This window comes from Eulemur rufifrons, chromosome 1 (assembly GCF_041146395.1).
Source record: "Eulemur rufifrons isolate Redbay chromosome 1, OSU_ERuf_1, whole genome shotgun sequence".
Classification (NCBI taxonomy): Eukaryota; Metazoa; Chordata; class Mammalia; order Primates; family Lemuridae; genus Eulemur; species Eulemur rufifrons.
Window position 1 is genome coordinate 94,055,523 of NC_090983.1, and position 24,220 is coordinate 94,079,742.

The following is a 24,220-nucleotide window of genomic DNA, read 5'->3' on the forward strand; positions in this document are numbered from 1 at the left end:
TCAGTTTCCCTAAGGAATAAAGGTGAAGAGTAATGTTTTAGTTGAGTTAAAAAGATGACACTAATTCTAAAATCTTTTTTTTTAAAAGAGATAGGATCTTGCTTCATTGCCTAGGCTGGAGGCTGGAGTGCAGTGGTGTGAGCATGGCTCACTGCAGCCTTGAACTTGTGGCCTCAAGTGATCTCTCCTGCCTCAGCCTCCTAAGAGTCCTGGGATTACTGGTGTGAGCAACCACCAGTAATGGCCCAAAAATCTATTTTTACACATCTTTTATATTTGGGGTGATTTTTTTTTTCTTTTGTAGTTGTTTTAAATATGTGCTGCCCTTTCTGTCATGTCATGAAACTTTGATTTACCGAAACTGTGCAAATGTTTTCTTTCTACTGGAGGACTCTGATCAATTCTAACCAGGAACTGCATGTATGCATATTTCACTCTTACAGTTCTGTAGGCCTTTTCTACAGCACTGAGATAAGAGGTGTCTAATATGCTTATTAAACTGTTTCTTGGAGGGGGCTCATAATCTCATCACATTATCTGTACCCGTTGAATTTCATTTTGTGGTCCTTTGAACTTTGATTATAGAAGGAGCAATGATTCTCTGTTGATAATTGGGAACACTGATATAAAATTACATGGCCTCCGAGGGTAGGTTTTTTTTTTTTTTTTTTAAATACTCTTTCTAAATTTTGTTTCCTGGGTTTCAGTTTTGTGAAATCACTTAATTTGTGAACTAATTTTCGCAGTTGCCCTTTTCCATATAAACCTTTGTCCTTATGTACAATTCTTTTTTGATATATTTGAATTAAGTACATTATGAATACTTTTTTCTTATTAGACCCCCAAACAACATTTTGGCCTTTGATTTTGGTAGCACCATCAGGGACAGAGAGAGTGTCTTGCCTTCTGAGAAATTTCTTCTATAATTACCCCACTTAACTAATTCTGATTACTTACATGTATTTCCATATTGACATTCTCCATTACATGTAACTTCATAGATTCCACCCGTTTGTTATTCTTGAATGTTATCATTGCATGGAGTAGATACTGGTAACTATTCATAGCAGTGGTGCATGCTAGTCACGTTCCCTTTCTCCTTTATTACCTCTCACACATCCATTTTCTCCTATTCCTGTTGACTAACTGTGCTCCCCTCCCACTCCCCAACCATCCAGGCTCCCTGCTGCCAGTGACTGCTGTCAACGTGGTGGAAACCAGTGGAACACAAGGGCCTTGCCCCCACCCCAGACTGCACATAGAAACTACACTGACTTTGTCCATGAGCACAATGTGAAGAATGCAGGAGTCCATCATGATGTTCATTTTCCTGGCCATGCAGCCATGACTGAAATATGAGTGTTAAGCCTGTTAGGCATTGGGACTCTTTGTCATAAAAGTTGATGGTATACATTTTCTGGTATTTATAAAGGATCAGTCATATCAGGAGTATTGGCAAGAATTTATGCTGAGTTGCTAGTTGTTTAGTGTTGTTAGTAATTGAATTCTTCAATGAAGGGGAAAAGAATCTAAAGAAGCTAGATGCCATCAGTGATAATGACAAATGTTTTTGTGTTGAAAAGAGTTGTATGCCATTGTGATTGTGGAAGAGTTTTTCTTGATTTTAGCGTGTTAGTATATCACTCAGAATACATCTTAGAAGGTTTGTGTTCGTGAACAAGCTGCCCGTTACTACTCTACCACATGCCATCCAAATTGATTGAGATTAAAAGAATCAGATACACTAAAAGGACACCCAAAAGGAATCACATCCAGGCATGATATATTAGTTTTTCATGATATTTTTATAAAACGTGTTCTTATACACCACTTTAATATTAATAATTCCAAAGTGGCTCATGCCTTAATTTCAGTTAAATGCCTAAGATTCTTATTCTTTTTCTTTTCTTTTCTTTTCTTTTCTTTTTTCTCTTGCTTTCTTTCGTTCTTTCTTCCTTTCTCCCTTCCCCTTCCCTTCTTTCCTCCCCTTCCTTTTTTCCTTTCCTTCCTTGCCTCCCTCCCTCCCTTCTTTCCTTCCTTCCCTCCCTCCCTCCCTTCTTTCCTTCCTTGCCTCCCTCCCTCCCTTCTTTCCTTCCTTCCCTCCCTCCCTCCCTTCTTTCCTTCCTTGCCTCCCTCCCTCCCTTCTTTCCTTCCTTCCCTCCCTCCCTCCCTTCTTTCCTTCCTTCCCTCCCTCCCTCCCTTCTTTCCTTCCTTCCCTTTCTTTCCTTGTTTCTTTTCTTCTTTTTTTTTTTTCCTCCCATCTCAGCCTCTTGAGTAGCTGAGGCTACAGGTGCATGCCACTGCCCCCAGCTCTAAAGTGCCTAAAACTTTAATTAACGTAATTTTTAATTACAACCACTTTTTAATGTGCACAAATATTTTAAGTTACCAAAAGGTCTAGCAATCACATTAGTAATGTGATTCATGTAGAAAGAGAAATCTGAATGTTTACTTTTGAATGGTTAACTGAATGGTTATGTTACTACTGAATGTTATATAAGATGGAAAATGTATTTACTTTTGTCTTTGCACTTTGCTGTTTTTTCTATTTCATCTTATACGCCTGACAGATCACCTAGGTTTGCAATAGTCTCATAATCTGGCCTTTTACCATCTTTAAAATTAAATTCTGAAGCCAAAAGCTTTTAGATGGATATGTATTACTATTTTTGTTCCTTTTTGAACTTTAGAATGTAATTATTCAAGCTCTTTGGTTTAATTCACAGAGGCAAATTAACCGGAAAAAGTACATTTTTGATGGGATAGGAAGTATGTACAGGAAGCTTTTCTTCTTCTATAAAGTTTTTTTCAGATTTTAGAAAAGTTTCCAAACTTTTAAACTATTACTATATGTAGAAATTTGAGGATATTTTATACTCTGAGAATTTATAATGCTTCAAGGTAATGAAGGTTCATTATAAACAACCTAACTAATTTACCCCATCCTGTGTTACCAAAGGTTGGTTTTTATCCCTCAAATCCTCTCTGCTAGACAAAGATAAAAGTTTCAGAGGTCTTCTTAATACTGGACTTTTGGCTACAAGTATAATACAACTTGTCAATAGAAAACATAAGTGAGCAGAACTAAATATTTAAAGAATGAAATTTGCAGACAGATTTCAATCTTTTGAGTTTATCATAATCAGTGTATGGGATGGACACTCAAAGTATAAAAGAAAGGAATTTGAGGCCGGGCGCGGTGGCTCACGCCTGTAATCCTAGCACTCTGGGAGGCCGAGGTGGGCGGATCGTTTGAGCTCAGGAGTTCGAGACCAGCCTGAGCAAGAGCGAGACCCCATCTCTACTAAAAATAGAAAGAAATTATATAGACAGCTAAAAATATATATAGAAAAAATTAGCCGGGCATGGTGGTGCATGCCTGTAGTCCCAACTACTCGGGAGGCTGAGACTGGAGGATCGCTTGAGCTCAGGAGTTTGAGGTTGCTGTGAGCTAGGCTGACACCACGGCACTCACTCTAGTCTGGGCAACAGAGTGAGACTCTGTCTCAAAAAAAAAAAAAAAAAAAAAAGAAAGGAATTTGGATTATAACATTTTAAGCACAGAAGCTCTGGTTTGTGCCATTCTAGAAAAGATTTCATGGATATGTATATCGTTGAAGAACCTACCATTTCTATAATAGAAACCAAAAAGACAATGAATAACGAGCTATCCTGGTCTTTTAGAAAGTCCTTAAAGTCTCACTTTGAAATTATTCTTAATCTGATGGTCAGACACAGATTCAGTGCCTCATATGTATTTTAGCAGAATCTTAACTCTAGAGGTATGGAACGGTTATAATTGAAGAGTAAGATCTTCAGTTTATATTGAAAGCGGCTTAGAATTTGAGTTAATCACTCCTGTTTAAGTGTTGGAAGATTCACATCATGTTTTTTTTTTCCCTTTGGAAACCTTGTTATAAAATAATTCATTTGTAAATTACTAATGAGAGAAACTGAGTTTGAGGGGTGGTGGCAGAAGTAAAGGGCTAAGGCTGAATGGTAGTAGAAGCAAACTTGTCTATTTTATATAAGTTCTCACATATGCTTTGGATTTCATATCAAATATTGTGAATATTTGTTCTTTTTACTGATATTTTCAAGGTGGATATATAGGTTGTTTCCCAAGCCATGAGGAATTTACAAATAGCTCAACCTAAAATAGTCACCAACCTGTTTATATTCCTTGCTTTGTTATGGATAAAGGGTCAGTGACCACAAATCCTAGAGTAGGGAAATAACCCTCCAGAAGTAGCTTACTGTGTCGTCATCCTTCTGACCCAGGGAGTCATCAGCACAGAACTCCAGGATTATGTCATTTAGCTTACAGTGCTTTGGCTTGTTGTATTTAACATAATTATTTTTAACATCTTGAATTAGGTTATATTTCAACTGCGGTTTTATCAACAGGGAAAGTAGCTAGTAAACATCACATGTTCACACACGAAAATTAAACGAGCTCTTAAGATCATTCTCTTTTTATGGTAAAACCATTTCAAAGGTGTTTACCTTTCTCTGAGTAAGACCTAACCTTTTTCATCTTGATAGGGTAATCACAGATAATAAACTTTAAAATGAATTTATAGAGGAAAACTTTATTTGTTCTGTGTATATAATATGTCCATATTTTGAAAAGCAGCTAGTATACAAACATTCCAATATAGTATAATCGGTATAATTCAAATCGTCTTTTTTTGGGAGGGGAGTTTACTTAAAGTGTTGCCCCAAAAATGTTATTTATAACATTCATTCCTAAATGTAAACTGAAAAGTTTGGATATGGTTGTCCCATGTTACTACAGCATGCTCTGATGGTGGAAACAATAGTTGTTGGAGCCTCAGAACATTATTTTTTGGTTCAGGGCAAACTCTTCATTTCTCAACCATAGTTCATTTCTTTGAAAGACCATTATTTTGTGTTAGGCTTTGAATATTGGGTTTTAAAATAATACCAAGTTATATTAGTTTATTTTTTAATCTTTGGAATTAGGGCTTGTCAAATATATTTTCAAAAATAAAATCATTCCCCGATAATAAGATGAAATAAAAAAAAAGAGAGAGATAAAAAAAAAAAAACTGAGAATTTAATAAAGGTGTTATATCAAAAAAAATAAAAAAATGAAATCTTGTGCCAATAACACTTAATCTCTTTTGTATCACATACTTCCATCCTATATTTTAATATATTATACCACATTATCAATTACATCTTGCTTCCAGAATTGTGAATGTTGCATGTGAGATGCTTTTGCATAAGGGCTAGAATTTGAAGATACTTCTGTGGTGGGAAAACAGCTCTTTCTCTCCTTCCCTCTCCCCACCTACCTGTGGAGGTCCCCCCATGTATAAAATGTGATTTGTTAGATCCTTTCTAGATATTATGAATCATGTGAATTTACATATATTATTCTTGCTCAGCTCCCTCTTTTGCAGAACATAAAATTTCTCATCCTCTATTTTTTTTTTTTACTTTAGTCACATAAAATCATTGTGAGAATTGAATCTTGTTCAGTTAACATTAACCTTGGTGGTTTAGAAATTAGGACATGAAACGTCACTTTCAGTGTAAAACATGTTAAGGAGCTTCATTTTTTTCCTCAATTCTTGGCCTTTACTGATGGTAGTAATACACTTTAGCTGCTTTGAGCTCTTTGGGCTGATGGGGAGAGACATATGTATTAAGCTTTTTTTTTTTTTTTTTTTTTGAGACAGAGTCTCACTTTGTTGCCCAGGCTAGAGTGAGTGCCGTGGCGTCAGCCTAGCTCACAGCAACCTCAGACTCCTCGGCTTAAGCGATCCTACTGCCTCAGCCTCCCAAGTAGCTGGGACTACAGGCATGTGCCACCATGCCCGGCTAATTTTTTTCTATATAGATTTTTAGTTGTCCATATAATGTCTTTCTATTTTTAGTAGAGACGGGGTCTCGCTCAGGCTGGTCTCGAACTCCTGACCTTGAGCGATCCACCCGCCTCGGCCTCCCAGAGTGCTAGGATTACAGGCGTGAGCCACCGCGCCCAGCCATGTATTAAGCTTTTTTAAAGAATTAGCGAAGAGAAGAGAAAAATTTTTAAAAGAAATTGATGAAAGGAAAAAAGCTTTCTGTGGCTTTTTTATTGATACATTTTATTTTTATACTGAAGTAGAAAAACAAGTGTTCCTGTTCTTCCTGAAGGAATTGTTCTCACAACTTTTTTTATTATTAGATAATTACCCTAAGCTGTGTTCTTAACGGGCTGTGGCCTCAGTTCCAGGTGGTGGTGCTTGAGTGAATATTTTACATTTTGTTCCTGACAGCTGGCCAGCATTGTGTTTATATTGGCACGAAGAAGAGAGATGTGAGTCGGAGAACAACATTCTCCAAGCATTGTGACTGAAGACTCCCTTGGTGGTGTAATAAACCTGTACCTCCTCCTCTTAAAAACAGGTTCAGCAGCTGTAGCTTTTTTTTGGTGAACAGAAGTTTCATTTGTTTTGTTTTTAACTAATTTTAATAAAGAAGAATTGAGATCTAATGTATGGTTAGGCTTTGTAAGAAATTGCAGATTCCTAAAAAAAGCTCTCATCTACAGACATAACTAATCATTGTTAATAATAAATGAAACATTTATTAATAAATTATTAGGTGTACAGTAGAAGAATGAAAAATAACAGATGATAATAGGAACGTGATTGCTGGATTTATTTATCTTGTGGAACTAGAGGAGCAGTCCTCAACCTTTTTGGCACTAGGGACCGGTTTCATGGAAGACAGTTTTTCTGATGGTTTTGGGATGATTCAACCTCATTACATTTACTGTGCAGTTAAACCTCTCTGCTGATGATAATCTGTATTTGCACCTGCTCCCCAGTGCTAGCATCACCGCCTCAGCTCCAGATCATCAGGCATTAGATGCTCATAAGAAGCATGCAACCTAGATCCCTCACTTGCGTGGTTTACTGTAGGGTTTGCGCTCCTATGAAAATCTAACGCCAACACTGATCTGACAGGAGGCAGAACTTATGCAGTGATGCAAGTGATGGGGAGTGGCTATAAATACAGAAGCTTCACTCTCTTGCCTACCACTCAACCTCCTGTTGTGCAGCTCAGTTCCAAACAGGCCACAAACCGGTAGCAGTCTGAGGCCTGGGGGTTTGGGGACTGCAGAGTTAGAGAATATTCAGAGAAATTATGGAATAGTATAACATTAGAATATATACTATTACACAGAAGAGTTTCTTACAACAAAGCTATGTTTGCAGGTCAGCCATTATCTTCAGGAATTATTTAATTGCCAACTCTCTAGGAGTTTGCAGATAAAACCTATGTTTAACAACTTGCCATAATTCTTTCTGGGGACACAACCAGAAAAACCCTTGGATGTCTTTAGAAAGACCTGGGAAGATTTAAGTACTCTAGAATATCCAGGTTATCACTTTGGAATTTCACAATCATGTTGGGGCAATAAAAGTTAAAAGTATTGAATAGACATTGACTATCAATCTGAGTTGTCTGGATTTGGTAAGGAGGCCTGGGGCATTCGTGGCAAGTCTTTAAGTGAAAGAATTTGGGAGTCTTGTATTGATAATCTTTTTTTGATTTGCCTCATTATTTGTTGAACACCTACCAGAGTACCTCACTGGGCCTCACTTTCTTACACACAGTCACTTAAAATTACTCCCTTGCATATACTCTCTAATTTCTTGACCCTTCCCTATTGTACTCATCTGGTTAAATCCTGAATTTAATTGTGGTTAAATCCAGTGCCATATGTGAACGTAGATGGTGTTATGTGAAATACAGCATTATAAAATGGTCCTAAGTGGGCCTTCAGTGCTGTTTGATATCTTACCACATTTCCTTAATCTGTTTATTCTTCCACTATGCTGGGCTGTATTTGTTTTCTTTCAAACTTCCACCACCTCATCACTTCTTACTCTTCATCTTAGCTGATGACCTCGCTTCCTATTTTATTAAGAAAATAAGCAATCAGTTTTTCTGTACACTTCTACCCTCTTACCAATAAATGTACCTGCATTTAGGAATATATTCTTTGCTTTCCCTGCTGTTGTTCTAGGTGAACCCTCCATACTCTATATAAAGCCTACCTCTCCACTGGTCATCTTGATTCTGACCCCTAATTACTCAAGAACATCATTTCAGCCATTCTCCCTTCTGTTCTAGATCATCAGTTTTCTCTCTCCACTGGAATATCTTCATCAGCACATATCTCACATCATTAAAAAACCCTCCCTTAAATCCACCTCTCCCTTTGGCTTTTCCCCCATTTCTTTATTCCACTGATAGCAAAACTCTTTGCCTCAAAAGAATTGTCTCTACTTGCTATCTGTTTCTCTAAATCTCTTTTGAACCCCTTCTAGTAAGACTTTACCCTTGACACAAAGGGACTGGGTATGATTGTACAGGTTGTATACGGCATAGGAGTGCTACATTTAAGTGGACTATGTTCACATGTTTATGACAGTGGTTTTCCAGCAGGTGGCATTAAGTGTCTTGTTCTAAGAGGGTCAGTATTAACATGTTGCATGACAATTTTGCAAGAGATGGAAGTTGAAGTGTCTTCAAGAGGTGCATTGTTTAAATCCATACTAAGGCTCTACTCTTCATGAGCTAGTAGTGTTATGCTACCACTCCACCAAAATAGCTTTGTTAGCTCACAAATGACCACATTTCTAATCCCATGATCCATTTTTGGTTAATTTATTAGCATTCAAAACAGTTACTCACTTCCTCCTTTGAAATATTTTCTTCACTTAAGGACACAACTCTTGTCTTCTAACTTCCCTAGCCATGGTTTTTAGCCCCCTTTGATAGTTCTTGCTTATCTCCCTAACCCCTAAACTTTGTTTTAGGAACTTTTCTGTAACAGCATAGCTCTTTCCTTTTCTTATGTGGTTCCCTGTGAAGAAGGAGGTAATTGAGTCTGCTGCACCAACCTAGCTCTTTCCCTCAAATTTAGGGACTTCAGTCCTACACCAGAAACTTTAAAATGAAGAAAATAGGCCAGGCGTGGTGGCTCACGCCTGTAATCCTAGCACTCTGGGAGGCTGAGGTGGGTGGATCGTTTGAGATCAGGAGTTCAAGACCAGCCTGAGCAAGAGTGAGACTGCGTCTCTACTAAAAATAGAAAGAAATTATATGGACAGCTAAAAATATATATAGAAAAATTAGCCGGGCATGGTAATGCATGCCTGTAGTCCCAGCTACTCGGGAGGCTGAGGCAGGAGGATCGCTTGAGCCCAGGAGTTTGAGGTTGCTGTGAGCTAAGCTGACACCATGGCACTCTGGCACTCTAGCCTGGACAACAGAGTAAGACTCTGTCTCAAAAAAAAAAAAGAAAATAAAATAATGGTTCCTACCAAAAAAGGGACAATTTTCATAAGTATAATGATAAATCTTTATGCTACTATGGAAAAAAATAAATGTCAAAATAGACAGGTGTATTTGTGAAATCACTTTCAAGTGGGAATTTGGATAATATAAAGATTCAGAGGGGTTTTCCCCCATTAAAGCTTCTTATAGAAAATAACAAAAATATCTTGGATGTTACCCTTAAAAATACTTCCTGTTTGCCTTTATTGACAAAATTTATTGTGAAGTATGTATATATGAGTCTATAAAACATGTAGGTCTAGTCTGAATATCATTCTTCAGATTAAAATTAGAAATTACCACTTCTTTTAGAAGTCCTTCTGTGCCCTTAATCTGCTTTCCTTCCATTTCTCCCCAAGAGAAATTCTGAATTGTCTTAATAATTTCCTTTTCTAATAGTAATTTTACTGTATGTGTTACATCCCTAATTATTTTTGCCTGATTTTGAACTTTATATAAGCTGAATCACGTTCTTGTGTGATTTTGTGACTTGGTCAGTGCTCTGCTTTTGAGAATCATCTGTGTTAATGCTTGTGGACATTGTTCATTCATTATACTCCTGTGTAGTTTCCCAGATCTTTAGGAAATATCAAGCCATGTTCCTTTGTTGATACACTACTTCTCCCCTTATTTGTGGATACTAAGACAGTTATGCTTTGAGCATGGTGCTGGGACAACTGTGTATCCACACAGAAAAGAATGAAATTGGACCCCTGTCGTACATCATATAAAAAATCAACTCCAAATGGATAATAGAACCTAAATTTAATCGTTATAAACGTCATAGGGGAAAACATAGGTATAAATCCTTTTGACCTTGGACCAGGCAGTGTTTTTTTAGGTATGTCACTAAAAGCACATGTGATAAAAGAAAAAATAAATTGGAGTTTGTCAGATATTAAAACTTTTGTATTTCAAAGCATCCTGTCAAGAAAGTGGAAGGACAACCTATGGAATGGGAGAGAAATATTTGCAACTGTTCATATTCTGTGGAGAGACTTATTTTTTTCCTAACCTATTAGGTTTTAGATTGATGCAGCCTTTCCAAACAATGGCCACTTGCGCATCTATTTTACTACTTTCAAAGTGTTTTTCCTCTCTTCCTCCTTTTTTTTATTTCTTATGAGTGAATGTGATTTTGGGTCCTTATCCTGTCAATGTAGAAGTAAAACTTGTGTGTTCAATATTTAGTGTTTAATCCCTCATAAACATTTTCTCTTTTGGCAACTTTGTAGTCATTATCCCTTCCAATATTGTTTCTCTTTCATGATCTCTGTTTTTCCTTCTGGAAATTCTATTAAATGTATGTTGCAGCTTTCAATCTATATCAATTTCCTATCTTCCATGTTTACTATGTCTTTATTACCTTTATTTCCCTAATTTTTACTTTTTAATTCAATAATTTTTTGTCAGGTCTACTACAAACCTTTTTTGAATGTTTAATGACTCATTTGATTTCTCATTTTTCAGAATCTACTGTTCCAGTTTCACAACCTCCTTTCCTGTCTTATTGATGCTATCCCTCCTTTATTGTCTCTCAGCACATTCGATATACTTATTTTAAATTCCTTTTTAGATTGAATTATCCTTTCTACTTCCTTATCTATAAATGTTCCTGTTTATTGGGTATGTTGGTTGTCTGTCTTAGCATCAGATTTTTTTTTTTTTTTTTTTTTTTGTGAGACAGAGTCTCCCTCTGTCACCCTGGCTAGAGTGCAGTGGCATCATCATTGCTCACTGCAACCTCAAACTCCTGGGCTCAAGTGATCCTCCCACCTTGGCCTCCCAGAGTGCTAGGATTATAGGTGTGAGCCACCACCACACCTTGCCAACATCAGATTTCTTTAAGTGCTTTGTAATGTTTTGTTTGTGAATTCAAATTGCCTTGTTTTAAACAGGTTTGTTTTCTTTCCTTCTTGCCATGTTCGTTCTTACCTGTTTTGAAATTTCCCCAGCCTCACTTTTTGAACTCCTCAGTTCTGAAGGGCTATAAAGTAGGATGTTTCAGAGAAATTGCCTCCAGTCCTTGAGCCTAGGATATGGTGGTCTGGTGTTTGTGTGGTATTTTGTTTTTGGTTTTTTGTTTGTTTGTTTGTTTGTTTTTTTTGAGATGAGGTCTCACTGTGTCACCCAGGACTGCAGTGGCAGGATCATAGCTCACTGCAGCCTACAACTCCTGGGGCTCAAGTGATCCTCTCGCCTCAGCTTCCCAAAGTGCTGGGATTACAGGCATGAGCCAGTGTACCCAGCCTTGTTGCACAGATATTTCTAATTCTTCATTGCAGACAAGTAGTTTCTTTTCATTTGAATCTGGACTTGGGAATAGAGCCTTTTCAGCTTCTGTTCCTGTCTAGAAGATACAGTCCCCTGGTTTGAAGTAGTGAATGTGACTCTTGTTCACTGCCTCACATGAGGTGTTTTGTGTCTCATTGGCCCCAGGGAGCTGGATTTTTTACTCCAGTGCCTATTTTCACTCTCAGCACCTTGAGTGCCCCCTGGCTTGAGCCCCGGTTCATTACTGGGAGTTCATCACTATTTTTGGAAAGGGCTGAATATTCCATTTTATTTTCTTTTAATTACTGTATTCATCCATACAAGGCCAACTCTTCTTCCCTCTTCCTGGCTCATCATTTGTAGACATAAGAATCGTATTATTTTTAGTCATTGAAACATTAAGTTACAGAAAATTCAGTTCTAATCTTATATCCAATTTAAAGATTTCTCCTTCCCCATTCTCAAAACCCACAATGGAGAATGAGGGTGGAGGTTGTTCATTCTTTTCATCTTTATTTTCGCCCCTTATTCTTGTGGTACTTACTTTCAGGGTTGAAGAAGAAGGAAGAGGAAAGGGGGCAAACACTCGAGTGATTCTGTGTAGTTTAGCAGTGTGGCATATGTGCAAGTGATAGCTTTTTTGTGCTTCCCATTAGTGCATTTTCTCAGAGGCCCTCATAAAACCTGTCGCTTCCCCAACATTGGCAATATACTTATTTTTCACCTCTTCCAACACATTTCTTCTCTCCCCTCATTTCTGGCTCAGCTTCTGCCCACAAATACACTTTTACTACTTGAGTCATTTGACCTTGGCACATTTTGGAGTTCACTGAATGAGCCTAAAGCTGCTCTTAAACTTGGCTGAGGGGAAGCATATACATCCTTTTTCTTTCCTCCCAACTTTTTCTTTCAGAAAACTTTAAAAGATGGATAGCCATCTGCCCTTCCTCTAGGTTCACTAACTATTAATATTTTACCGTATTTACTGGCATTTATCTTAATTTCTTGGCTGAACTGAGAATCATAATGCAAACACTATAATACTTCATTCCTAAATACCTTTGCATGAATCTTCAAAAAGCAGACATTCTTTTATATATTTATCACCTCAGAAAATTTAACGTCGATATAATACTGATATATGTAGCCCATATTCCAGTTTTCCCAATTTTTTCAATAAATGCCCTCTTTTTCCTCCTGACCAAGGATTCAGTCAAAATTTCAATTCATTTTTCATATTTCTTTGATCATAAACAGTTCACCAGCCTTTTTTACCTTTCATCACTACGGTGACCATTTTTTTTTTGTTTTGTTTGGTTTTTGGTTTTTTTTGAGACAGAGTCTTGCTCTGTTGCCCTGGGTAGAGTGCAGTGGCATCATCATAGCTCACTGCAACCTCCGGCTCCTGGGCTCAAGTGTCCTCTTGCTTCAGCCTCCCGAGTAGCTGGGACTACAGGCACGTGCCACAATGCCCGACTAATTTTTCTGTTAGGCCATTAAATATGAGATGTATGATTTTGAATCAGAAGTTTAGTATATCTGAAACAAGAAGCAGTACAATTGATCAAAGTATGCACCTAAACTATCCACACAGTTTTGCCATCTTAATGGTAGCTTGTTTATGCCAGCAGCAAAGAAGCCTGGAGAGCAAGTGGCGATGAAATTGAGAAAGACGTTTTGCACAGCTTGTTCAGAATTGAATATTTTGCCTTGCAAGATGTGGTCCAAAGCTGGAAGAAGTGGTAGTCAGTTGGTGCAAGGTCTGGTGAATACAGTGGATGACAGAAAGTTTCCAAGTCCAGTTGCTACAATTTGAGCAGCATTGTTTCAACATGAGCGTTGTCTTGTAAGAGGATTGGCCTGTCTCTATTGACCAATCTCGGCTGCTTAATCACAAGAATCCTCATCATTTTGTTCAGTTGTTTGCAGTAGACATCTGTAATTGACCAGGTTTCATGAAGCTGTAATGGATAATACCAGCGCTGGACCACCAAACAGACACCATTAGCCTTTTTTGATGAATATTCAGTTTTGGACTGTGTTTCGGCATTTCATCTTTATCCCACCATTGTGTTGAACACACTTGGGATTGTCAGAAAGAATCCATTTTTCGTCACATGTAACAATACATCGTAGAAACTGTTTGCCTTTATGTTGTGACAGCAAAGAAAGGCAAGCTTCGAGATGATTTTTCTTCTGATGCTGATTTAATTCATACGATACCCATCTATCCACTTCTTTACCTTACTGATTTGTTTTAAATGGTCCAATATTGTTGGAATAGTAATGTAAAACCTTGCTGCTAATTCACAAGTAGGTTGAGATGGATTTGCTTCGACTACAGCTCTCAGTTCATCATTATCCACCTTGGTCTCAGGTCGCCCACATGGCTCATTTTCAAGATGAAAATCACCAGAATGGAACTTCTGAAACCATCGATGTACTGTGTGTTCATTAGGTACAGCCTTCGTTGATATTTTGAGCTGTCTGTACTGCATTGGTTCCACAACGGAATTCATACTCAAAAGTAACTCAAATTTTTGAGTTATCCATGGTTTACAAAAATGCTCTAAAAAAATATGTGAAACTCCTGGGCTCACGCAGTCCTCCTGCCTCAGCCCTCCTGAGTGGCTGGGACTACAGGTGCATGCTACCACGCCTGCTTAATTTTTCTGTTTTTTGGAGAGATGGGGGTCTCAGTCTTTTTCAGTCTGGTCTCAAACACCTGGCCTCAAGTAATCCTCCCAACTTGGCCTCCCAAAATGCTAGGATTATAATTGTGAGCCAACGCGCCTGGCTAGGCATTAATTCTTATTTTAAAGATTTGATAGGATTTACCAAGGAAGTCATCTGGGCCTGAGCTCCTTGTGGGAAAATTTTTAATTATTAATTCATGTGTCTATTCAGATTTTGTATTTCTTCTGGAGGGAGGCATGGCAGTTTATGTCTTTCAAGGAATTATCCATATCATCTAAGTTGTTGAATTTGTTGGCATAAAGTCTGGTGTAGTTTTCTTCACATTTCTTGCATTTGGGGTTAGTTGAGATTCTTAGATACACGGGTTTTTAGTTCTCATCAAATTTGGAGAATTTTCAGCCATTATTTCTTCAAATATTTGTTCTGTCCCACCCCCACTTTGGGATTCCAGTTACTATTAGACTGCTTAAAGTTGTCCTACAGCTAACTAATATTCTTCTCTCTTTGATTCTTTTTGTGGTGTTTTTTTTTTTTTGAGGGTGGTAGTTTTTATTGCTATGCCTTCAAGTTCAATATTTTTTCTGTCTAATCTGCTTTAAATCCCATCTAATATATTTTTCATCTTAATACTGTAGTTTTCATCTCTATAAGTTTGATTTGTGTCTTTTTTATGTCTTTTACATCTCTGCTTAACTTTTAGAACATATGGAATGCAGTTACAACTTTTAAAGTTTTTCTCTGCTAATTCTAACATCTGAGTCAGTTGTGGGTCAGTTTCAGTTAATTGATTATTCTCTTTAGTATGAGTTATCTTTTTCTGCCTCTTTGTATTCTTGGTAATCTTTGTTTTTTTTTGTTTTTGTTTTTTTTTTTGGCTTGGATTTGTCATCATAATCTGTTTATTTTGTCCCATAAAGTTTAAATTAGTCAAACAGAATCAAAATGCAGTCATTTTTTTAATCATCCTTGGAGGCATGGACCCTAATGCTTTGTTTTCATCAAGGGGTTATCTGTGTCTTGATGGTATTACTTTCAGTTTTCTTCCAGTTAGTGAGCTGCCAATGTCCCGTTATTGACAATGCATACTGAGTTAAAGTCCAAAAGGAAGTCCAGTGGAATGACAATCATAATGAGGCCTTGTCTTTTTTATGGCACAATGTCAACATCATGAGTCAAATACTTTCTTTCCCATTGACTCAGATTCTTATTGGATCAAGTTATTTTTTTTTTCCCTTTTTTTTTTATTATTTCTTGTACAATGATATGAAATAATATGGGAAATATTCATGATAAATTATTAAGTGAACAATGCAAGTTACAAACAACAGTTTCATATTTTTTTCCCCACCCCCCCCTTCCCGAGTCAGCACCTTCAAGTGTTACCACTCCCCAAACGGTGCGCAATGCACTCATTGTGTAGGCATACCCCCATCCCCTCCCCCACCCCCCACCTCAGTCTGATGTCCGATTGGTGTCGTTCCCAGATTTGTATTTAGGTGATGTTCAGGGAAACCAATTTTCTGGTGAGTACATGTGATGCTTGTTTTTCCATTCTTGGGATACTTCACTTAATATAATGGGTTCCAACTCTCTCCAGGAGAACCATAGAGATGTCGTATCTTCATCATTCCTATTCTTGGTAATCTTTGAATGGATGTCTGGCATTGTGAATTTTACTTTGGGTGCTAGATACTTTTGTCTTCTCTAAATCTTCTTGAGCTTTGTTTGTTGATGCAGTTGAGTTACTTGGAAATAGGTTGATCCTTTTACGTCTTGCTTTTGTGATTTGGTAGGTGGGTCTGTGGCAGTGCTCAGTTTGGGTTAATTTTTCTCCACTACTGAGGCAAGGTCTTCCTGAATGCTCAGTGTCCTATGAATTGGGTGTTTTTATAGTCAGTCTGTGGAAACAGGCACTGTGGCCTAGTGTTAGTTTCACTCATTTCCTCTAATCTGTTCAGGTAGTTCTCTTCCAAGCCTTGGGGAGTTTTCTCACACACGTACTCTCATCAGTACTGAGTACTTGAGAGGGACCCTCTGCATATCTCCAGGATATGTTCTCTCTGTGCTGTTCTCTCCTCTCTGGCATTCTATCCTATGACCTCTAGTCGCCTTGGTGTCCCTGGACTCTCAGCCCATCTTCTCAGCCGAGAGAGTCTTCCATGCTCTGCCTCATTCCCCCCACCACCGTGGCCTAGAAATTCTCTGAAGACAATCATAGGGCTCACCTCATTTGTTTTCCAAATCTCAGAATCACTGTATTTTGTTGCCTGATAATCTAATGTCTTGAAAATAATTTATTTTTTCCCCCTTAAGTTATTTCAGGTGGGAGGCTAACCCAGTCCTTTTTACTCCATTTTGGCTGGGAGAAGAAGTCTGCCCAGCCAAAGAAGGATTTTAAGAGATGAATAAAGTCAGTTGAGACACAAATTTTTTCATGAATCTTCTTCCAACAAAGATTTTTGTTAGTACAGTTGTCCTTCCGTATCTGTGAGAGGTTGACTCCAGGATGCTCCTTGGATAGCAAAATCCTGGGATGCTTAAGTCCGTTATATGAAATGATGTAGTATTTGGGTGTAGCCAACACACATTCTCCTTTATACCCTAAACCGTCTCTTGATTACTTACACTACCTAATACAGTGTAAATGCTAGATAGCTAGATAGCTGTAAAACTGTATTTTTTAATTGTATTTTTTATTGTTGTGTTGTTACTTTTAGTTCTTTCAAATGTTTTCAATCTGCAGTTGGTTGAATACATGGATGCAGAACCCATGGATGTGAGGACAAAGTGTAATTTAAGTTTTTTTCATGATAAATTTTGTGGTCTAAATAAGTTTTCTATTACCTCTACAGCTTGCCTCTGAATATTGATTTGCTAGATACTCCAGACTTACTGGAAACAACCATTGGTGATATAATTGGAGCATCTGACACTATGGAAGCCTCCCAAACACCAGATGAAATTCATGTAGGCACCAGGCATACTGGTGTAGAGGAACCTGAAGTTGAATATGAGAGTAAGTAAATGTGCTGTAATACATCAATGGTACCTTTTTATTTTATCTTCCTTTGAAATGAGATATTTAAATCAGTTTCTCCAAGAATATTTTATGTAATAATTGAACTTTTTTTTTTTTTTTTTGTTGAGACAGAGTCTCACTTTGTTGCCCAGGCTAGAGTGAGTGCCGTGGCGTCAGCTTAGCTCACAGCAACCTCAGACTCCTCGGCTTAAGCGATCCTACTGCCTTAGCCTCCCGAGTAGCTGGGACTACAGGCATGCGCCACTATGCCCGGCTAATTTTTTCTATATAGATTTTTAGTTGTCTATATAATGTCTTTCTATTTTTAGTAGAGACGGGGTCTCGCTCAGGCTGGTCTCGAACTCCTGACCTAGAGCAATCCACCCGCCTCGGCCTCCCAGAGTGCTAGGATTACAGGCGTGAGCCACCGCGCCCGGCCAATAATTGAACTTTTAAATTTAATTTAGAATTGTTATGCCTTCTTGTGTTTTTTTGACTTAAGAGAACTTTGAAATATTTAAGATAACATAATTGAGGCCATTAAATATGTACCAATTATAAGCCATTAGACATTTAAGAGTTTTCAAACTTGTGGTTTTTATTTTCTTGAATGCGAGTTAAGAAGAATAAAAGTTTCCTTAAAGATTTTCTAGGGCACAGAGTTGACAGAGTGTTTTGTTATTTCATAGGCCCACGAAAAGAAATAATACAGAAACAATGCTGTTTTTTTAAAAAACCTTTTCAAAGATTAAATGTAGAAGTAAATTGTTCATTGAAAATGTCTATATATTTGTGAGTTTGGTTTGATATTAAAGCATAACCTATTTATAAACAAGTTTCCTATTGATTCTCAGGGTAATGCATGTTCATTTTAAAGCAGCTTGTATTTATGTGGTTCTTGCCAATTTTGATTTCTGTCACAGGCTAAAATTAGACACCATCTTTAAACAACTCATAGAAAATTGCCAGTGAGTACACTGTTGTCTCTGAAGAGCATAGAATACAGCTCTTCAGTAATTTAGTAATTTAGAAATAAGAATCGTTAGTGAAAAGTCGCACAGGGCTTCTGGTTAATAGAACATGCTGAAGTTCAACTGGTAAGTGGTGTTAAAAATTTGTTCTTTTGTTCCCTGAGTAACCACTACAGACAAATATTCAGGTACATCATGATTGTTTTTATTGACATCTAACATGTTTAAATTGTGCTTGTTAGTCTGAGATCAGGGAAACAAGAATTAACTTTAACTTATTATGTTGATAATTTCAGAATAATATTCTAATCTGATTTCTCTAAAGAGTAGTAGTGAGTTATTGGATTAAGAAAACATTCTCCATTGTTATTTCTCATGTACTTTCTCTGCAATAATTTCTTTTGGTTAGTTCAGTTTTGACAGCCCTGCCCTGGATTCTGCCTCTTGTTAGAAGAAATGCTTGTTCTTTGTCACTAGAAAGATGTAAGACGTAGCAAACCAGAGCCTTCAAGATTTAGGTTCAGCCAGAGGCAAGATAGCTTAATGCAAAGTATTTCTAGGGTTAAAATAGAAATAGTCTCTTTTATAGAGATAGCAATATTCATTTCATTTGCATTCCATTTTGTGTCCATTATATGAATTCAGATAGTTTAATTTCTTCAGTGCTGTAATAGTCTTGTATCAACAAACACTTACTGAGTTCATACTTTTCAGCAGATTCTATTAGGTTAGGGTAACATGGTAGTATAGATGCCTAGAGAAGAAAAGATCAAATGAGACATAACTCTCCAAATATTTCAAAGTCTCATATATTTAAAGACTATTTTATGGCACTTTATTGGTGAATCTTGGATGAGCAATTTGCAAGTATAGGAAAGCAGATTTTGCATCAGTATAAGGAAGAATTTAACAGTTTCTGCCATATAATAGACATAGGTACCTAAGAGTTAATGCGCTCTTCTTCAATACAGAAAGTATTCAAGCAGACTTTGAATGCTGTTGAAGTTGTGGCAGAAGAAATTCTTGAATAGTGTGAATTTCATGAATATGATTTAGTTGCTCAAAGTCAGTAGGTGAGAATAAGTAAAGTATATTTATGTTAAGTGTTATTGTCTCAATCTTGTTATCCAGTTTATTCTGTATTTTGTTTTGGTTGTAATGTCAGTATCCTGATGGACGTAGGTTAAGTATTAATAGTTACAAATAGTAACTTTTTTAAACAGCTTATCCTATGTCTCAGATGGGATGTTCCCCAGACAGAGGTAGCAGAAGAAGCTTTATTTCAACCAAAAAAAAAAGTACTAATTCATCAGCATTTGTGGTCTCAACATCATATGTTAAAATTCAGGTATCAAGTAATTTAAAGCAGAAGAAAACCAGGAGATGGCAACTAAGTAAATGAGACGACCAGTGTTGAATTAGTGATTCTCAAATTTGGTTGTACGTTAAAATCCCCTGGAGAATTTTAAAAATTACTAGTGCCAGAATCCTCGTTCCAGAGATTCTGATATAACTACTCTAGGGTAAGCCCTGGGAATGAGTATTTCTTGAAAGTTCCCCCTCTGATTTTAATGTGCAGACAGGGAGAGAATCCACTAGGTTAATTGATGAGCACTCTTAGAAGATTCCTTTGACCCAGAGGACATCATTTCAGAGTTTCCTTCTCCTTTCTTCTGTCTGAACGTTGAGAAATTATTAGTTATTCAATAACTTTTTTTTGTCAAATAAGTGTAAAAATTTAAACTCATACCAAATTAATCCCCACAAAATAAGATAATTTCAGGATGATTACTTTAAGTAGAGTTCATTTAAAGCTGGATTGTGGTTAATACAGTATCTGTTCAGTGCTTAGAGGACTTTATAATGTGTTTTGCAGCTAGCAAGAACATTATGAATGCAAAATACATGTCTTGCATCACACCTGATTGTACCAATATATAATATGTTGACTCAGTGAATGAATAAATATAGCTCCTTCATCAGTTTGCTCCACATAAGTTTAGTTTACAGTGGTGTGTAGTCAGGGCCAAGGAATGAAGATGGCAAAGTATTGAGGTTGGACATGAGCTTGTGTTGTGGTTATAGAAGAAAAGGATCACGTCACAAGTGTTCTCTGCTCTTCAAGTCTCTTGGCTCGGTAAACTTTCTTAACCACACATGCTGTTGAGATTCTACATCCAGTTGCTTTTTAGGAGCACTGCAGATAAAGGGCAATGTTCCTACTTAGGATTAACTCTTAATCAAATTAACGGAGAGGTGCCTAGTTATGGAAAGAAAATTTATTTATTTTGTGTTTACATGGATTATTACTTTTAATTAATGAAAACTGGTATTGAGAAAAAAAAACTATCCTCACACAGCTATAACAGCTTAGCGGACTGAGGGGCTATTTTTGCCATTTTTTTCAGCATTGAAAGATGCCTCAGAGAAGCTCAAACAGCTTGAGATGGAGAACAGTTCTTTGCTGTCCCCTCGATCCAACATCGATGTTAATGTCAACAGCCAGGTATTCAGATTTCCCTGTGAACACCTGTTACACATCTCTAGAGCTTCCAGGAATCTCTTCTTTCCAAAGATAATACTTTCTCTTTTCTTTAACTGGGAAATCTGTCTGTGCTGTGCTCTTATAAACCTGTTTTCTCATTTAAAAAGATGGAATTTGTGGATGTTTAGGACGGAAGGAGGAAATTTACATAGCAACATTAAGAATTGTAAGATCATTTCATGATTTAAAAAAAAGTCAAAAGTGTGATGGGTGTTAAACCTTTTATTTTGATTCAGCCTGTCCAGTTCAAGGACTTGTGGAAAGCCTTTGAAATTATAGAAGGATTTGCTTGAAAGAGAGCTGCTCTGTAGTGTAAAGAGGAAGAAAATAGAATTTCAGATGCTTCAACTTCCTCTTTCATCCTTTTCTCCACGCTCTCCCCTTTGAATTTTTTGGGGATGGGGGATGCATATCAATTAAGCCAGTTAAGTTTCAATTAATTATTTGACTATAATTAAAATTTTTTTTATTTCTATATTAAATAACTTACAGGCATAACTATACTAAATTGAGTGAGATAGAAGTTTTATAATCAATCATATTAGCTACCAGATGTCCTCACTAAATAGAAGAGATTTTAGGTAATGATCTGGAGAAACCCTTTTTTCCTACATATAGATGACTGATAACAAGGGCAAGTTAAATTTTGTTTTGGTTTGGTTTTAAAAAGGAAAGGGGAACCTCTGATTCACCGTGTTCTTTCATCTTTGGATAACTGAGTGGAATTTCTTTAGAGACCAGTATAGGGTGGAGAGTGATTTTCTTCTTGCATTGTCATTATTAAAACTGTCTTGGATCAGTCCTTTTTTTTTTTTTTTTTTTTTTTGAGACTGTGCCTCACTCTGTTGCTTGGGGCTAGGCCTGGGCTAGAGTTCCGTGGCATCAGCCTAGCTCACAGCAACCTCAAACTCCTGGGCTCAAGCAATCCTTGTGCCTCAGCCTCCCTAGTAGCTGGGACTACAGGCATGCGCCACCACACCCGGCTAATTTTTTCTATATATTTTTAGTTGTCCAGCTAATTTCTTTCTATTTTTTAGTAGAGACAGAGGTCTCACTCTTTCTCAGGCTGGTCTCGAACTCCTGACCTCAAACGATCCACCCACCTCGGCCTCCCAGAGTGCTAGGATTACTTACAGGCGTGAGCCACCGTGCCTGACCTTTTTTTTTTTTTTGTTTCTAATGTTTTTTCTCAGAAATATCTTTTAGGTGATTAAATTTCAGAAAGGATTTCTGTTTTCTTGACCCTTCAGTATTCTATTACGTTTGTCTGTTTTCACAGCGTCAGTTTGTTTTACTATCTTTGTGAGGTAGGGGAATGCAGGATCAGAAACAAAAGAATAAATTGAAAATTTTACATGAAAGCTGTAGATGATTAGTAATTAATTTGACAAAAATTTAGTAGAGGACTAGAATGACCCTGAAGAAGCATGAAGCCTGGTGACTCTTGAGTACAGGGAGAGAAAGGATATGATATTGTTGGCTATGCTAGGAGTTCACGAAATCTATTGAACAACTACTTGTTTCTTGTATAAATTTCCCTGCATATGTTGTTATAATGCAACTCTGCTTCTGAGGCAGATTATCTGTGAAATTAGTTTTGAAGTCTTGAAAAGATGAGGAGTTGTGGGTTTAGGGTAGGAAAGGGAGTGGTAAAGGAATGCACGAATTGAAGGGCAGTGTGCCATTAAGGAACATTTGGGGGATCACATAGCTAGGAAAAATAGCAGCTAATATTTAGTGAGGCTTTTCTCTCTGTCAGGCAAGAATAGAAGGAAGAAGTCAGTATTGGACTAATAAATAAAGGACATCTCACTACCTTATCTCTAGTCAACTAGAGTACAGGTTGAGCATCCTTAATCTGAAAATCTAAACTTTGAAGTGCTCCAAAATCCCAGACTTTTCGAGTACTGACATGATTCTCAAAGGAAATGCTTGTTGGAAGATTTCAGAATTTGGGCTTTTGAATTAGGGATGGTCATCTGGTATGTATAATGTAAATATTCCAAAATCCAAAAAAATACGAAGTCTGAAATACTTTTGGTTCCAAGCATTTCAAATAAGGGATACTCAACCTGTATTGTAAAAACGTTGATGAGTTGATTCATGTTTCAGTAATGTGACACATTGTTAATCCAGGCTGATTTCTCTGCCTCTACCATCGATAGTTGATGTGTGCTTAAGAAATGCAAATTAATCTTATTGTCAGCCTTACTAATTTTAGGAAGAAAGCCTACTGAAAATAAAATACATCATTTTAAAGCAAAATATCATTTGTTGGATGACTAGCTCTAAGAATTGTATAACTGAAAGGGTCTGAACCAGCAACACAATCTTGAGGCTCAGACAGTATTACTGACAGCAGAGTTGACCGTGTTTTGAGAACCAATTTTAGAAGGATCACATCAGATCTGCATTATGCAGGATTGATAGTCACCTGAGATCCCTTAGTATACTGTGGACTCAATTCTACAAATATTTATTGTCTACTTTTTGTAAGATATAATGATAAATATTGTGTGGAATTCACAGATGCATGTGAATTCCAAAAGGTCTTGACCTCAGGAAACTTCAGACCTGTCCCACCAACGCCCATAGAAATTAGTATTGCAAATGGCATCTCCAGTGACCACTTTCTTTCCCAGGTCTCTTATGCTAATAGAATTTTCAGATGATAGCAGCTGGGACATACAGTTTTTGAAAGGCACAATTAGGATCTTGTGGACTTTGACAGACTGGAATGATGGACTGGATTTAAGAAAATATATTATGATGAATTTCACAACTATAAGATTAGAGTGGGGACTAGAATATAACAGTGTGTATAAATAAAAAAATTTTAAGAACACATAAATAAAGTATGAATTAGCTGTAAAAGCTATGTTGTGTTAATTAAAAGGGTTTAAAAAAGAGGATTCACACATAGTATTTTATTCATTTATGGATACTGCGCTTTAAAAATGATGTAGGTATGCTAAAGCAGTTCAAGAAGAGAAGGATCTATATGATGAAGGTCCTCGAAATGAAGTAATAACTTGGTATTGTTAGCTTGAGGATCACCATATAGAAATCTTGGGAGAGAGCACTTTAGCCATCCTCAGCTATTTGAAGAGATGTGAAAGAGGAATTAATGTGACTTGTTTTTAATAGCCTCAGAAATGAGTTAAGGTCAATATGTTAAGGGGTATGCAGATGTCACCTTAATGTAAGAAAGCATTTCCTAACGGTCATCAGCAAATTGAACGCGCTCACCAAGGAAGCAGCAAGTTCTCCAGTGTGCGAGGTTCCTCAGGCTAAGACTAAGAATTAACCACATTTGAAGTATCTTGGTGGTTGGATGGACTTCCTTCC

General features: G+C 37.1%; 1 protein-coding gene across 2 annotated transcripts in view; it reads left to right on the forward strand.

The window, feature by feature from the left end:
- EPB41L5 (erythrocyte membrane protein band 4.1 like 5) overlaps positions 1 to 24,220 on the forward strand; it is a 109,147-nt gene that overhangs the window by 64,448 nt on the left and 20,479 nt on the right. The window contains exons 17-18 of one of the 2 annotated variants that reach the window (XM_069461144.1): positions 17,190 to 17,353; positions 20,736 to 20,833. In XM_069461144.1, the coding sequence (XP_069317245.1) occupies positions 17,190 to 17,353; positions 20,736 to 20,833 (262 nt within the window). Of the gene's footprint in view, positions 1 to 1,178; positions 1,869 to 17,189; positions 17,354 to 20,735; positions 20,834 to 24,220 lie in introns of those variants that run through there. The other variant, XM_069461230.1, reaches the window with a different exon arrangement.